A 17766-nucleotide genomic window follows, 5' to 3' on the forward strand; every position below is an offset into this window, starting at 1 on the left:
CGACTTTAACTGTTCAGTGAACAGATTATTAACAACCAATCATAGAACATTTAACTGAACTTATAACGGACAGTTGAAAATAGACCAGAATGACCCATCTAAAATCTCATACTTGGGAGCTTGTGAACGCACAAGTTGGTTTGCCCGCTAAAAATACAAATACGTACAAAATGTCCAAACAATACATTATTATGCATGGTGTTATGATAAACTATATCTTTCAAAAGTTTGAATAATAATAATGACAATAATTAATGACATTAATAATTAATGACATAATTAATACTTATGAAATCCATCACTTGAATTACAACTATAATAATTTAATTTTAAAACACAGCCACCACAAAATCAGACTTTAGCACCTCTTTTTACTTTGAGATCATTCTGATGTTAAATACAGATTTAAAATCATAAGTTACAGTATAGTTATTAGCTATGAGACTCAATCAAATCCTTGCATAGCTATGGCAGGAAACACTGGCATCTAACAATGCCTTAGGGGAAAAAACTGTTCATCTTAAAAATTAAAGCATATACATAACTTCACAAACTATGCATGCTAATATATTCATTAACTCATATTTTTGGCCTTGGTTTGTTGTGTAGACTTCTACTATTTGCACATCCTAAATCATTTACTGATAATTTGTTAATGTTTTTGTAGTTCTATTGTAATTTATTTGCAAAAAACTGTCATAAAACAGCATAACAAGTTTAACTATTTTCTTATAACAAAAATAACTGAACATTTACATACAATAGAAATACACAAAAAAATGTGTAAAGTTTACACAGATCAAAGTGCAAAAGATTTATAAAGACCAATAGGTATCACTTTACAGTGAGCTCTCGTAGTTAACTTTAATGCATTAATATTCACAATGAGCAATAGCTACAACTGTAACGTTCGGTCTGACATCTGAGGCTGAAACAATATTGCATGTCATTAGAAGGGAAGATGCTCTGCGTGTGTTGGTGTTTAAATATAAGTGGGGAGGCGTTTCCTCTTCTCAGCACGTGAAAACATGGGCACACACACACAGCAAATTCCAAGAGAAATACAACAAGGAAATTATTTAAATGCTAATCCGTAAAACTGCAATTCACAAGCATGTATTGAACCATGGATGTCGTACCGAACGGTTTGATATTATATTGAGAATTGTGACATCCCTAACTGACACACCCTTTGCTCTCTCACAGACTCTACGAGAACTAAAGAGAAAGTACCAAGAGAAAGAAGAGCGCTATAAAAATCTGGGTTCACTCGATGATTTGCAGCGGAAGTCGGATGAGCTGAAGAATCAGATGGCCTGGGCTCTGGTTAGAAATCACCACAACACAACATGAGCTTTGACTGCATGGCTCAAAATGAAGATAACAATCCCAGAATTTCCTAAGATTTTATTAATTTTTTTATTGTTATTCTAGTGGTTTTGTTAAGGTTAAAGGGATAGTTCACCCAAAAATGAAAATTCTGTCATTAATTAGTCATTCTTATGTCGTTCCAAATTCGCAAGACCTTCATTCATCTTTGGAACACAAAGTATGATATTTTTGGTGAAATTTGAGTCCTGAAAGGTCTTAGGGGTTTGGAACAACATGAGGGCAATTGGGTAATTAATAACAGAATTTTCATTTTTGGGTGAACTCCTTTAAAATTACCAGAATCATAAATTCTTGTTTCCAATCATATTTTAAATGTTATATAACCAAAGATTGACACAATGCTAAAATGTATGTCCATATACATCAGGTGGCAGAGGTGGAACAGGAGATGAAGACCATGAGAGAACGAATTGCAGCTGAAGAGAAATCCACCGTCAAATATGACCAGAAGGTAACTGAATATTATCTAGAGTTTCTGTTGTTCAGTATCCAATCTGGTCCGGATGTCAGCTTTTCCTGCATAAGTATATATATGTGTGTGTGTGTGTGTGTGTGTGTGTGTGTGTGTGTGTGTGTGTGTGTGTGTGTGTGTGTGTGTGTGTGTGTGTGTGTGTGTGTGTGTGTGTGTGACCCTGGGTCAAAATTCTAAATTTTTCTTTTATGTCAAAAATCCTGAAGATATTTTGTAAATTTCCTACCATAAATATATCAAAACTTAATTTTTGATTAGTAATATGTATTGCTAGGAACTTCATTTAGACAACTTTAAATGTGCAGTGTGAAAGGCCCTTTAGATTATTATATTTGCAACCCTCAATGTTTTTACCGTTATTACACAGCTCTGTTGGGTTGTGCACAGACAGCAGCCCTAGTTATTTCAAATGTGTTGAAAATGCTTAATGAAAAATCTAATTATGTTCATTCACAGTAATGTGCAGTGTGTCTATTTGGGTTTTTCTTGTTTGTAGGGGAAAGTTCAGGAGGCCATCAGGTCATTTAGAGAGTTGCAGGATCAGCTGGAGGGTGTGACGGTGCGGATGCAGCAGCTGCAGCCTCAGTGTGCCGAACTGAAGAACCAAGCACAGACGTGCAGCCGAGTTCACAAAACCGCTGAGGTGCACATTTGCATGCATGCACACCACAATAAAGAGGAAAATAGAAACTTAGATTTCAATTACCACTGAAATTTAAATGTGCTTAAATTTCAGTGGTAATTGGATAAACAAGAAATTTACTTTGCTTCTTTTTGTTTTATATTTTACTTGGCTCACGCTGGTCTCCATTGTAAAAAGACTAATTTGAGAGACCTTGAAAAGGATACAGATCAGCTTAACAAGCGAATCCAAGAACTCAAACACAGATACTTCAAAAGCCTGGCGAAAGGAAACAGCTTTATGTCACATCCCAGCTCTTTCATTATGACCCAACCCCTCTTCCAACCCATCTTCTCTGAAACTCATGCTCCTGTGGAGAGGATAAATCACATTCAGGCTGAGCTGGAAGATCAAAGTTTCCAGGATTCCACTCTGTTTCAGCAGATCGGTCCGTTTAAACAGGCCTGTACCGCTTCTAAAGAAAAGACTAGAAGGTTAGTACAGTTGTTGGTAAAAGTCTTTTCTAAATACAGAGATCCCACTATCAAGCTTAGAAATATCTGGGAAATTTAAAATGGCACCTCCCAACGGCATCTACCCCTCCCCCCACCTACAATCCTTGCCGGACCCACAACCTTTCGGTTACAAGTCTGACTCTCTAACCATTAGGCCACAGCCATGTATATTGCTGTATATTAAATTATACAGTAATTATGCCATGGTAATAACATATTAATATGGTAATCAGATAATATACAGTAATATGGTACTGCCATGTAGTTACATAGTTTATCATACGGGTGAGGTTTATATTTCATGATGTTATAATCGTGACGTTGTTGGTCATTGAATCTTCTAGGCAGTTGCATGAGGCGAGGGATAATTTCAATAAGGTCCGCAAACAAGTCAGAGGTCTGAAGGCTTTCATCCACCAGTTAACAGAAGTCATGAACACCAAACACTGTGCCTACAATGAACGTAGAAAGTAAGTTTCACTCTCGTCTTCATTACATGTTCTCATCTGATTCTTTCTTACTGATTTGAAATGTTTTTAAATGGATTGATTGAATAAGCCTAAACTTTAGACCACCAATTCAATTGTCTCAAATTTAACAAATTTGTGTGCTTTTGATATTTTAATCTCTATCAAAGATAAATTACTGTATGAGTTTTACTCATTTATTTTTCTGTGTAGACACATTTCTTTTTGGACACAGGTGAATAGGGTGTGTAAAAAAATAAATAAATTAAAAAAAGGAAAATATAGCCAACTTCCTCAGTTGATTAATTACATTAAACATACATTTTTTTTGTATTACTAGTTTTTTTTTTAAATGTTAATGTTTAAAAATGCAATGGTCCAATATTTATGCATATTTAATTAAATATGCAATAATTTCAATAATAACATCAATCTGTTGCTGACATATTAGAGTTAAAACATTTTTACAGGGATTTTGGATCTCTTTTTATCACTCCATACATCAGTAAAATATTGTACCGGACATCAGCCAGAAAAAAACTGATGCACATAGATAAAGTTCAGCAAACTAAAGTCTTAAAACCCAAAATCTTAAAATTGACCAGTGCCAAAACAATTACTTTTGCCTGTACTGCCTTCCCTTAAAACAGCAAGTTGCCCTGGGATATATCAAAGGGCTTGTCCATTTTGAGCGCAAATTTGAGGTTTTTCATGATGATGTAGATTGTGTTTCTGTGTGTTTCCAGGTATTTGTCTGTACGCTGTAAGTGGTACTTTGACTCCATGTTGTTTCAGGGAGGATACGTTGGGAAGATAGCCTTTGACCACAAGAATGAGACTCTCTCCATATCGGTAAGACTTTGCATGATGATAACAATCATTAATGTGGTTATTTTCTTGATGAATTAACACTCAATAAATGTCGTTGGAGTCAGGGTTTTACTATGTATGCATTAACTGTGATCTCTTAAAGTTACAATAGTTTCCCATGATGATGGTGTATTCCTCAGGTTCAGCCAGGAGAGGGTGGTAAGGCCGATGTGAGTGACATGCGTTCACTATCTGGAGGAGAGCGTTCGTTTTCTACTGTGTGCTTCCTCCTGTCACTGTGGGAAATAGCTGAAGTGCCATTCTGTGCCTTGTATGCGTTTGATGTGGATATGGTAAGGAATATGGGCTGTCAGTCGATTCAAATTTTTTAATTTAATTAATGACACAATGTGTCAATTAATTAATGTAAATAATCGCAAAATAAATTTGACTGTGAAAATACCAACAAAAGGTTATTTAAAGATATTTTTGTGTAAATGTGAAAGTATCAAGTAGACATTACAAATTGTAGCTTTAGAAAGAAATAATTTATATGATTCAACATAAAATTTATTAAACATTAAGGCTGCAACGACCTAACATTAAGTATGGAAGATTAAAGAAGGTAATTTGTGAAATCTTCAAAATGCCTTCTTTTATGTTCCAGAAAAAAGGTTTGAAATGACACATGGTTGAGTAAATGATGACAGAATTTTAAATGTATTATTATTATTTTATTTATTTGTTTTTCTTAAATAATACTCTAAATAAAACTGAATCTGCCAGCGAGTGGCAGTTAGTGACTATGAGTCATTCATTCCTTTGATTTGCTCAAACGGCTGATTCATTAAGAAATTCAGTAAACCGCTCTCTTTATGAATGGGCCTTTGAATCATTGGTTCACAGAATTCATTCAAAACAAGGTTTCATTCAAAAAAACTAAACACCACTGTGTTGCTTGGAGACACGCAACAATTCTACTATGGCAGGGCTGTCCAAAACTTTTTTAGAGGGCCAGATTTGATGACATGGACACACCAGAGGCCGGATGCTTCTCCGTGTATATGTATATATATACATATGCTCTCAGAAATACTCTGCTCTCACTTAGAGAGTGTGCGCACTCAAAACATGTCTCTCCTCTTGCTCAAAGGGTGTCCTGTGCACTCGTAAATCTCTCTGTGCTCATGCGCTACATATGAAGTATTTTCTCTCCTGGATTTAACATTGTCAAAAACTATTAACCAATCAGACTTCCATGACTGAACAATAAAATTATCTATTAGCTGTCATATAACTGTAATTTACTGTTTTAGAGGAGAGTGCCACTGAATTTGTAGGTAATATGAAGTGAATATAAAGTCTGAATCTAACTATTCAGAACTGAAAACAAACACGGATTAAAAAATAAATCCCAATAAATGTCCAAACAGCAGCGATTCTAGAAGATCCTTTTTTGTGTTACATCTTACATCTTTTTTTTTTTTTTCATTTGATGTTGATTTGATTAAATTGTTACTTTTGAACATTTATTGCAATGAAAATTCAGTTAATTTATCTGATTTAATGTGGCACAACATTGACCTTATATATGAAGTCTTTAGAGAGGGTTTGACAGAGGTTACTAATATGTACAAATCATCCAAGCACCCAATTTCTATCCATAGGCCGATAGACTACATTTGTTAAATATGACTAAGTAGTAGGGGTTGCACTGACTAGTCGACTTTAATGCTCTGCCATGACGCTTTCAGCTTGACTACAACTAGTCGCTGGTCCTATAGAGGGTGCAACAGGATAAGAAGTCTATGGAGTACGCTGTTTCACAAACAGTTAAAATGATAGATAAATGCATATTCCGAAAGTGCTTCACAAGATATGTGATTATACCATCTTGATGCTTAAAATTGAACAGGAGAATGCACGTTTGAAACAGTTTATTTTAATTGCCGTTCTAATCTAATACACTGCTGCATTGTAACGCACAAACATAGGCTACAGACTAGTGATCTGCGGATTGGGTTTATATCCATGGGCGCTGCGGATAATCTGTAGGTCGGGTAATAAAAAAATGCATTCTGATTATTTGCGGGTGGGTTGTGGGTGGATGAGATAAATCTATAATGATGCAAATATTAACTACATTTTTCAAAATATGAACCTGTTTGATCGAGCACCCATGAAAAAACACAAAATTTTCTCGGTTTATTTTAACCAACAAGAAGTGGACTGTAGCTTGTACGACTTTATTTTCATTTTCATCGTTTATTTGAGGCTTTGGCATTATTTTAATGGCAAATGTCAAGAGTGCATTATTATAATACGAGAGGGTGCCTGCACGAATCTCTTGGCTTGCAGCGGGCTTGCTCTCCTTTACAGAGATCATGGCTCTGCGCTCCCTCAGATATTAGGCTACGTGTGCGCCCTCAAACTTTGTCCTGAGTACGCGCGAATAAGTGCTTCGCAAGATTGTCAAATGCACCATCCCACACTGTAAAAAGTTTTAACCAGTTTCAACTTAAAAACTTAAGTTTATCAGCTGCCTTAAAATTTTAAGTTAAATTAACTTAAGTCATTTCAACATTTCAAGTTAAATCAACTCATTTTATTTGAGTTAAAATGACTTGTAGTTTTAAGCTGATTTAGCCTAAAATTTTGAGGCAGCTGCTGAAAACTTTTTACAGTGTACAGAGTATACTCGATAGAAGAAAAAAAAACTAAAATCAAGCATAATGAATTACTGAGTAATGAGAATTAATAAAAGTCCACAACATGAATAGCTAATTCAATGTGAATTGAATTGACAGTTGACAGTTGACAGTTAGCCGATGCTCACAACAGGTTGTCAATGAGAGTCAATAGGGCATCGAAGTAGCCATGTAAAAAAAAATCACTGTTTTATGCCATTTACAAGGCACAAAGTAGCTCCACACTTCATTGGTAGACTTCCAAGGGCCCTGACATTTAAAACGATACATTGAGAACTCAGAAAAAGCACCGGTAGTTTATTTACAAGAAGATTTATACAGACAGTAATTGCAAGAAATTGAGAGTCCGCCGCCATCTTGAATTTAGTCACGATAAGTCGAGTGACGAGCTGGAAGGAACTTATCAGGTTTTCAACTTATCAGGTTGTAGTTTCCTTCCTGCTCGTCACTCGACTTATCGTGACTAAATTCAAGATGGCGGCGACGGCTAAACTTCTTGCAGTTACTGTCTGTATAAATCTTCTCGTAAATAAACTACCGGTGCTTTTTCTGAGTTCTCAATTTTCGTTTTAAATGTCAGGGCCCTTGGAAGTCTACCAATGAAGTGTGGAGCTACTTTGTGCCTCGTAAATGGCGTAAAACAGTGATTTATTTACATGGCTACTTCGATGCCCTATTGACTCTCATTGACAACCTGTTGTGAGCATCGGCTAACTGACCCCAGATTTCGGACTGCAGTGGACAAGACGAGATGAGATATGCAAGGTACGTTCACACTCTGTATCATGATTCAATACACTTTAGGTCAATATCACACCGGAGTTCTCCTTTAAGGTTTAGGCATACTTGTTCAATAATGACTTCATAAGCAACTAGTTGACGTCGACTTGACTTTCATCACATAAATGTCGACTTAAATAAATCTGAAGTCAACCCCTACTAAGTAGTATTAAATTGTAAAGAAATTACAGATCCATCTTTGATTGTCAAAAGAATTCCAGGTTTAGTTCCCACGCAGGATTTGACTTTTATCAGTCAGTGGAAATCTGATTGGTTAATAACTTTTGACAATGTTTAATCCAGGAGCGTAAATACTTCAAATGTAGCGCATGAGCACAGAGAGATTTGCGAGTGCACAGGACACCGTTTGAGCGCACACGCACACTTTGACCAAGAGGAGAGACACGTTTTGAGTGCGTGCAGCAAGAGCAGTGTATTCTTAAGAGTGTGTGTCCGGTTTTGTGTGAGAGCAAAGGAAACATGTTATTAATCTGCTTTTGCACTACAATAATACACGGGGGCAGCCGTGGCCTAATGGTTAGAGAGTCGGACTTGTAACCCAAAGGTTGCAGGTTTGTGTCTCAGGTCCGGCAGGGATTGTAGGTGGGGGGAGTGAATAACCAGCACTCTCTTCACCCTCAATACCACGACTGAGGTGAGTCCCTTGAGCAAGGCACCGTACCCCCAACTGCTCCCCGGGCGCCGCAGCAATGGCTGCCCACTGCTCCGGGTGTGTGTTCACGGTGTGTGTGTGTTCACTTCTGTGTGTGCACTTGGATGGGTTAAATGCAGAGCAAATGCAGAGCACTTCACCTCCTTTCCTTTAATGCGTTCTTGTCATTAAAATAACGCCATTAACATTGGCGCCGATAGTGTTGTGGGCAAAAATAAAATCTTAAAAAAAAATGCCATATACAAGTACTTTACATAATACTATACAATATTGTGCAAGATATTGTGCAAAAGAGGTATTAAGGTTAAAAAGTAAGTGCAATATGACTTGTGGTGCATTCACAAGTAAATGTGTGTTATCTTGTCTAGTCCTTGTAACATGGAGTGTTTGTAAGAAAGTGCATATAGAGAGAAGAGTGTGTTTCTACAGGGGGTTTGTCTAGCCCACTGACCTGTGGTTTCAGATTTTCACTGTGTTTTTTGTAAGAAAGTTTTTAGTGCATGTAGAGGGGAAAGAGTGTGTTTTATACATGTGGTTTGTTCAGCCCACTCACCTGTGTGTAGCACACTCATAATTGCACTGAGATTTTCACGTGGTGGTGTGTGTGTGTGTGTGTGGGGGGGGGGGGGGGTCATGGTTTCAGTCAGTAGGGTTGCAGATAAGGTTTTAGAGGGGGGTCAGGTGATTGGAATTGAGGGCCCTTTTCAGCTGGCGCAGTTGTTGTGCCCTCTTGGATAGTGACATGGTGTTGGTGGTCCAGGTGAGATCCTCTGTGAGGTGCACCCCAGGGAATTTAGTGCTGCTGACTCTCCACAGTCGAGCTGTCCATGGTCAGTAGGGGGTGGTCAACAGAGTTTCCCCTGAAGTCCATTACAACCTCTTTTGTCTTCTCCACAGTGAGGGACAGATTGTTAGTGCCACACCATTCAGCCAACTGTGCCACCTCCTCTCTGTAGTACATTTAGTTTTTGCTGTTGTTTTTATATTTTAGCTGTAAGTGGTCACCATTTTTTCACAGTTTAGATTTTTATAGTTCATTTAAATGGTTGAATGTTAACATACATTTTTACAAGTACTGTAATTAATATAGCCTCTCAATCTGATATGTGTCCATATAGTATTCATAATAATTATACTATAGAAAAATGTGTATAGTAGTTTTGGAAACTGCTGTCGCCCTGCTTGATATATCATGCTGAGTAGCCCATAACATTACTGATGAGAATCAGGTGACTGGAGTCCTGGAAAAGAGCATGCAGTCACCGTATGTGTGTTTGCTCTTTCAGGACATGGTGAACCGGAGGATCTCAATGGACATGATGCTGAATATCGCTGCCCGTCAGCGTTACAGACAGTTTATTTTCTTCACACCACAGAGCGTGAGGTAAACAGCTTCTCTGGTGTGAAAACAGACAAAATTAGTTAGATTAGAAGACATGATTGTGGTTTTGCCTTATTTTTTTTTATAATTTCTAACACTATTTGACAGTCCTAGTAAAAATGTAATCTCCTGCTTTTCTTTTCCCAGTTCCCTTCCAGTTAACAACCTTGTCCGGATCATCCGTCTGATAGACCCTGACAGTAGCCAATCTGCTCTTCCTTTCACTCAGAGAAACTCGGAATAATGCCGCTGTCCACTGAACATCTTCTAATGTGTTTGAGGCAAAACAAGTCATAGCAGGCAAAGTACTTTTAATGACAGCTGCACTTTTAATTGAGTTACTTAAACCCAAACTTTAGAGGTTCTGTTTTGTTCTGCCATAACATTTTTCTAAAATATAAATGTTTTTATGTTTTATAAATATGAACATTATTACAATGTCATTTGCATTTGTACTTTGTAGATTAAACCTGTTGAACAAGTCATTTAATGGTCAGTTATGTTAATTTTTTCAGTCTTACAATGTTTATTTTTAGTACTGAACTAATTAAAAAATAAATAAAAATATTTCTAGTATAACAAAAACTTTCGTCACGATTATGTTCATTTATGCATTTATCAAAAATGCATTGTGTTGTATTACTGGTGTAACAGTATGGAAAAAATCCTAAGTCTATTTTGGTTTAAGGAAATGACGTGAGAGATATAAAAGTTTACATAAACCTTGCAGAATCTGCAAAATGTTAATTTTAGCAAAATAAGATGGGTTCGTACAAAATGTATGTTGTTTCTGATTTAGTACTGACATAAATTAGATATTCCACATTAAAGGTGTTTACATATAGTTCACAAGAAAAAATAATATTTGAATTTATAAAAAAAAAAATGACCCTGTTCAAAAGTTTACATACACTTGATTCTTAATACTGTGTTGTTACCTGAATGATCCACAGCTGTGTTTTTTAATTTAGTGATAGTTGTTCATGAGTCCCTTGTTTGTCCTGAACAGTTAAACTGACTACTGGTCTTCATAAAAGTCCCACAAATTCTTTGGTTTTTCAACATGTCTGCAAAGGAACTGACTGACTGACTGACTGTGTTTTTAATCCAGTGCAGAATGATAATACAATTATCATAAAGAATTATACTAAATTATTTTTCATTAAATATATGTATTAAATTATGTTATAATTAAATTATTTTATTATTAATTTAATATAATTACTATTATGTATGTATGTATATGTATTATTATATATTAAAATAGTTTAAAGTTGGCTAAGGCTCATTTCAGTTTAACCTATGTTATAAGTAAAAGATACTGTACCAGTCTCCGTCCAGAGCCTAAATAAATGCTAATGTTTTAATTTAAACATTAATATCTGCAGACCTCATGCCAATCAAAGCATTGGTTTAAAATAAAATGTGGTCAATGGCGTCACTTGGTGGAGTGACATTGGCAGGCACTTAATTAAAAAAATTACAAAAAATGCATTTATTTATACATTCATTTTATCAGTTCATTTTGCCAGGTATATTATATTATATAATATTAACAACCCATGGAATCTTCTGACGTACCAAACTTCTTGCAAAGAGGCGTGGGCATTGTTTTATGTGTTGTGTGAATTAATAATAACCCAATGCTAAATTGTGATGCTAGCTTACTACGCTACTTTTTTTGTTAAAAAAAAAAGTAGGCTTATGAGTCTATTTAATGTATGAAAAAGAGTTGCTATATGTCAGCTCCAGATCCAGTACAAACAAAACAAAAGATGTGCAAAAATGTGCTAAATGCATATAGTTTATATAAATTCGTTTTATAATGGGCATTTGAACACTATGGTGCTGGTCATATAATTAGAATATCTTCAAAAAGTTTATTTATTTCACTAATTCCATTCAAGAAGTGAAACTTGTATAATGTATACATTCATTCAACACAGACTGATAATTTCAAGTGTTTATTTCTTTAACTAATGAAAAGCCAATTCAGTATCTCAGAAAATTAGAATATTGTGAAAAGGTTCAGTATTGAAGACACCTGGTGCCACACTCTAATCAGCTCGTTAACTCAAAACACCTGCAAACTGCAAAGGCCTTTAAATGGTCTCTCAGTCTAGTTCTGTAGTAGGCTACACAATCATGGGGAAGACTGCTGATTTGACAGTTGTCCAAAAGATGTAGTAGAAAAAAAAGTGTACAAGCAATAGGGATAACAGCACCCTGGAGAGAATTGTGAAATAAAACCCATTCAAAAATGTGGGGGAGATTCACAAAGAGTGGACTGCAGCCAGAGATGGGCATCAATACATAGAAATGTATTTAAAATAAAAATACAGAATACTGAGTGGAAAAATGTATTTAAATACAAATACAAAATACTGTGTAAAAAAATTTATTTAAATACAAATACAGTATTTTGTATTTTTAAAATACACAAAATACATGTGAAATTGGCCATCAAGTTCAGGCATCCCTATTAGGCTGAAATATCTGGACATATTCTGAATGCAAAACAAAAACATTTACATGTGTACTACTGATTAGAAATTATCTTCCCTTCCCCTGCCCTGTAGGAAAAACATCTTTTATTACGTTTTATCACCATCATGACTTCAGCTCAGTAACAAGAACTCAATAACATAAAGATCAATAACACAAAGGAAAAAAACTATCAAAGCTGATTGGATAACAGGCAGCTAACGCTATTTTTCTCCTACACGTGTCGGTGCTTTTTTATTCTTTCATGTTTACTAAAGGCAAATCTTAATGATGCACCATTTTAACATTAATCAACAAGGAATTGATCATGATGACACCCTTACCTTAAAGGTCCCATATTGTCAGAATCGAAATTTCCTGGCTTTTTTCATGATAACTGAGGTCTGGGGATTATGTAACTACCATATAAGTTTCAAAACAGTCAATCCACAGTAAACTGCACACAGCCTGCTTAAAGTAGCTGTTCATTTTCACGAGCCGCTGTAACTTCCATACAGATGTGACGTCCGATCTACTCAGTCACCGCCTTCAGTCACCACCCCGAGCACCAATCACGTCCCACCCTCCTATTGTGAAACCTCGACAACTTTGCGTCCATGCCATTGCTAAGCAACAACAACATGAAAACAAGTGGAGAAAACCCTGTTCAGTCGATAGATGTGAAGCTACATCATTACACAGGCTTCCGAACAACGTTAAGAGACCAGTGGCACGTCAACTTCAGCCTCTTTCACACAGCCATTCCGGAAGTCCCACGATTTGTTACGGAATTGCTTAATTAGGTTCATTCACAGTTGTTTTCCGGAATCTGTGCGTGCTTTACACACAGCCCCTAAAGACGTGACATTTGGATGTGAGATGTAATGCGTCGCGTACATTTCACTAAACTGAAAGTAACCTGATTTTCAGCGCTGATAGTGAGGGGCTGCCCGATTGCCGCTTCATTCCACTTGCACATATTTTTTCCGTCGTGAAGAGTCGCAGGGTAAAGTGCATCATCCCTACAACACTGCCTTAATGGCATTTGGTTCTGGCTTTTGTTCACACAGCGCTCGTTCCCATAATTTTCCGGAATCAACGCGCATTGTAAAAGGGGCTTTACAAAAGCAACAGTTACGTAACTTACTGCATTCAGTGTTTAAAAAAGACAAAAAAAAAACAATGATCATTCTGAAATATCCTGTTGAGTATCACCAAGCACAGCAGGCTAGGCTGTAGGCTACAGCATACATGACCATAGTTACTTGTAGTTGGCTTGGATGTGTGTCACTCAGAAAACAACAGGCCAATCAGAAGAGAGGCTCATGAATATGAATTAGATGGGCCAAAATCAACCTGTTCTTGACAGAGCTCAAAAAAAGGAGCTGTAAAAATATATTGAGATGGATTTTGGCAGTTATACCACAGATATATATTATTAAGGACATCAACAACTAAAATAAACCTCCAGAAATGTGTACAATATGGGACCTTTAATGCAGAAAACTGAGAAAAGTCGCTGATCCAGTGCTGACTGCTGTTTTGATGATATATGATATTGATGAAATTATAAAAATACTGTTCTGTTTCTCGCAAAAACAGATCGTTTCGTGTCTTAATACATCAGTGTATCGTCACGAGCCGCAGGGTGAAAATTTTGATTTGTCTGTGCATGTTTTTATTTATTTATTTATTTTTTTTACTTTTAAAGGTTTGATGCCCATCCACTCCCATTATATGGCTGACAGACTGCACCGGTTTTAGCTAAAAATCTTCGTTTGTGTTCTACTAAGGAAACAAAGTCACCTACATCTAGGATGCCCTGTGGGTAAGCAGATAAACATCACATTTTCATTTTTGGGTGAACTATCCCTTTAAGGTTGGGGAAGGGCTGTGTCTAAACCCGAGGTGGGTAGTAACGAATTACATTTACTTCGTTACATTTACTTGAGTACATTTTTGGTGTAACTAGTACTTTTAGAGTATATTTAAAGATAGGTACTTTTACTCTTACTCAAGTACATTTATACTGAAAAAACTTTTACTTCGCTACATGTGATGGGGTTCCTCCGTTACTGACTATATATATATATATATATATATATATATATATATATATATACAGGGCTCGCAAAATCGGTAGCCCGACTTCCCGGGGCTATTGTGTTTTCCAGTTGGGCTATCGTAAAGTAGAGGGCTCCTGCAGGTCCTTATAAACTCCTCAACTTAGTTGTATCAAATTTAAGGCCATAAAAGTTTTAAATATGTTAAATAGTATAAGTACGTCTTAATTATAATTTAAGAGGTCTTACAGTTGAGGACAGAAAGACGAATTTCAAAAGGCAATGATGTCATTGAAGAAATACGCACGCTGCACATTTCAAAGACAAAATGTGGCACGGATGTCTTTATATGAATGTATCTGAAGGGAACCGACTGTCCTCAGAAACGTGTTGTTGGCATTTTCATTTCATGCCTGATAAACCTGCGTTAATGCTGCTTTGTGTACAGCCGTTACGATGGAAACCGTAATATTTCAGCGCTCCTACAGCGCCACCTCGTGACAGCATTAACTTTTCCAATACATTTTTTTCAGCTGTTTATGGTCAAATGATTGCAATTATCAACCCATGTTTATATGCAGCAAACACAGTTTACAGTTGAAAATGTAAAAAGTTAAGGTGCCTTCTAAAAATCTAAACAAATACAGTAATATTTATGTTTTAAATAAATATAATAAATTATATACTCAATATATCCTTTTTAATGGTATAAAGGATGAAATGCCATAGTGTATGATATTTTGTTTTTGTGTGCACCTGTATCTGAATTTTAAATCATGCCATTTTATGGCTTAATATTCTACTTTACATTGTCCAATCCCATTACTGTTTATTTTACTTCTGCAGATCTTAAAAGGTGTCATGAATTGCTTTAAGTTAATATTAAATAAAAATTCTGCAGATACACTTAATGAAATAAATATAATGAAATAAAATTAATTCCTTGATGTTTTTTTTATATTTGTGTATTAAATTTTTATATATATACACTTTACTTCTGCCTATGTTTTCAAGGAGAGGTGTGTGGAGGCTTTCCAAACAGTTTGAAATTCAGGTTTTTCACTTCATATCAATTAGATCAGAAGTAACTAGCTACTTGAGTACTTTTTCCACCGGATACATTTTTACTCTTACTCAAGTAACTATTAAGATTGTTACTTTTACTCTTATTTGAGTAAATATTTTCATAAGTACTTGTACTTTTACTTGAATACAGATTTTGGGTACCCACCTCTGGTCTGAACTAAATCAGCACCCTGATAAAGAGGTTGATTGGCACAAAGTATTTTATGTATTTTGAAAATACAAAATACTCATCTTAAATGTATTTAAATACAAATTACATTAGATTTTTCCCAAAGGCTTTAAAATACAAAATAGTATTTAGTATTTCAAATACGTATTTTAAATATATGTATCTAAAATAGGCCTACTGCCCATCCCTGACAGTCAGTGATGGTTTGGGGTGCCATGTCATCTGCTGGTGTTGGTCCACTGCGTTTTTCATTATAGTTGTCAGTTACAATCATCAAAATTAAAAGAAATAAACAATAAACAATGAATGGAATTAGTGAAATAAATCAACTTTTTGAAGATATTCTAATTATATGTACAGCACCTGTATAGTGATCAATCGTTATTTATCTGTCTAATCTTAAAAGATATAAAGATGATTTGGATTTCCAATATGCAAACAAATAACGCATTTTAGCCTATATAGCCTATTGTACATAGAGGTTCAAAAGAAAGTTGCAATGTTTTATAAAGAATATATTTACATTCAGCTTTTACTGAATTTGATTATTTGTTATTCGAATGATCAACCAGCAATCGCTTGGCAGAGAGTTATCTGATTGGTGGAGACAAACCGACCGTGGTCTGACTCATAGACTGACTCCATCTCAGTCTGTAATGTAAGCGTTAACCTTAAAGCGCGCGAGGAGCAGCAGCAGGAGGGTTTACTGGTATGTTGTGTATGTTTCACTCACTTGTACGTACACTGACATAAAAAACACATTAGTCAGTAATTTATATCTTCCGCTTGTCTGTTTTACATGTCTGCAGTGGTTTGGAGAAACAGATGTTATCAACTTTTAAATTCTTTCGCCTGTCCGCTAACATTTTAGCAGAAAGCGAACTTCAACGTGACATTAATTGAAGTAACGTTAATGCTGTACCTGCGCAGTATCCCACGGTAAATTAGCTGTAACAAAGTTTCCGAATTCGCCTCTATTAGTCAGGTCTGTGTGACAAGAACAAATTAATGTCCAATCAAAACCAGCACAATACCAAACATGCCATGTCAATGTTATTCTGTTATTTTACCAAAATAAGAGGGTTCATACATGCATTTTGTAGGATCCCTCTTATTTGGTAAAATAATGGACATTTTGCAGATTCTGCAAGGTGTATGTAAACTTTTGACCTCAACTGTAGCTTGCATTATACAGCAAGCCTACAAATAATAATAATAAACAAGGAAATTTTGGAAATGCATTACAGAGGCATGTCATGTTTTGGTATTGTGCTGGTTTTAGTACTATATTTAGTACTGACCTGAATAAGATATTTACATAAAAGACATATACATATAGTCCACAAGAGAAAATATTCAAAAGTTTACATATACTTGAATTTAATATTGTCTTGTTACCTGAATGATGCACAGCTGTTTTGTTTTTGTTGTTGTTGTTGTTGTTGTTGTTGTTGTTGTTGTTGTTGTTGTTGTTGTTGTTGTTGTTTGGTTTGTTTTGTTTTGTTTTGTGATAGTTGGAAAAATGATGCATTAAGAGCCGGAGGTGTAAACTTTTGAATGGAATGAGGTTGTGTACATGTTTCTTATTTTGCCTAAATATCATATTTTTTTCATTTAGTACTGCCTTTCAGAAGCTATAAGTAGACTAAATAAGTTCAATTTACCCTGATCTTCAAATTCAAAAGGTTTTCAATGTTTCACAGAAACCTTGTGAACCATTGAAAAAAACATTTTTGGAAATGTTTCAAAATACACCAAAATGCTGAGCAACCAAAGAATTTGTGGGACCAAATTGTAATTCAAACAAGAGATTCATAAACAAATATCACTAAATATTCAGGTAACAACATGTTATTAAGAAATTAAGAATCAAGTGTATGTAAACTTTGGAACGGGGTAATTGTTTTTATAAATTCAACTATTATTTTCTCTTGTGAACTATATGTAAATGTCTTTTATCTAAAATATCTTATTCAGGTCGTTACTAAATAAAAAAAAATAGCATGCACTTTGTATGATCCCTCCTATTTTGGTAAAATAACTAACATTTTGCAGTTAACATTCTGCAAACTTTTGACTTCCACTGTAACTACAGTAGTCATATCATATTATACCTAGACTATTTTATCTGTAAATTTGCTGTG

The 17766-nt window shown here is 35.4% G+C and overlaps 2 protein-coding genes across 2 annotated transcripts in view; both read left to right on the plus strand.

The window, feature by feature from the left end:
* The window catches only part of LOC141344586 (structural maintenance of chromosomes protein 6-like), a 115374-nt gene that overhangs the window by 7170 nt on the left and 90438 nt on the right, over positions 1-17766 (plus strand). Inside the window, exons 8-10 of the mRNA XM_073849462.1 lie at positions 1207-1326; positions 1760-1843; positions 15635-15649. Of these exons, the coding sequence (XP_073705563.1) occupies positions 1207-1326; positions 1760-1843; positions 15635-15649 (219 nt within the window). The remainder of the gene's footprint in view (positions 1-1206; positions 1327-1759; positions 1844-15634; positions 15650-17766) is intronic.
* Positions 2209-10316, plus strand: LOC141343756 (structural maintenance of chromosomes protein 6-like). The gene is made up of 8 exons (XM_073848392.1): positions 2209-2235; positions 2361-2507; positions 2685-2980; positions 3346-3471; positions 4215-4320; positions 4479-4631; positions 9726-9823; positions 9968-10316. Exons 1-8 carry the CDS (start codon positions 2209-2211, stop codon positions 10062-10064), a joined length of 1050 nt encoding a protein of 349 aa, XP_073704493.1. The 3' UTR covers positions 10065-10316.

Source organism: Garra rufa, chromosome 10 (assembly GCF_049309525.1).
Source record: "Garra rufa chromosome 10, GarRuf1.0, whole genome shotgun sequence".
NCBI lineage: Eukaryota > Metazoa > Chordata > Actinopteri > Cypriniformes > Cyprinidae > Garra > Garra rufa.

What these genes read in the sequence shown, in the direction of transcription:
- LOC141343756 (XM_073848392.1), top strand. Translation starts at nt 2,209, where the DNA reads ATGTTTTTACCGTTATTACACAGCTCT. An exon ending in GCCTACAATGAACGTAGAAA is followed by an intron (nt 3,472 to 4,214) that starts GTAAGTTTCACT and finishes GTGTGTTTCCAG; the next exon opens with GTATTTGTCTGTACGCTGTA. An exon ending in ATGCGTTTGATGTGGATATG is followed by an intron (nt 4,632 to 9,725) that starts GTAAGGAATATG and finishes TTGCTCTTTCAG; the next exon opens with GACATGGTGAACCGGAGGAT.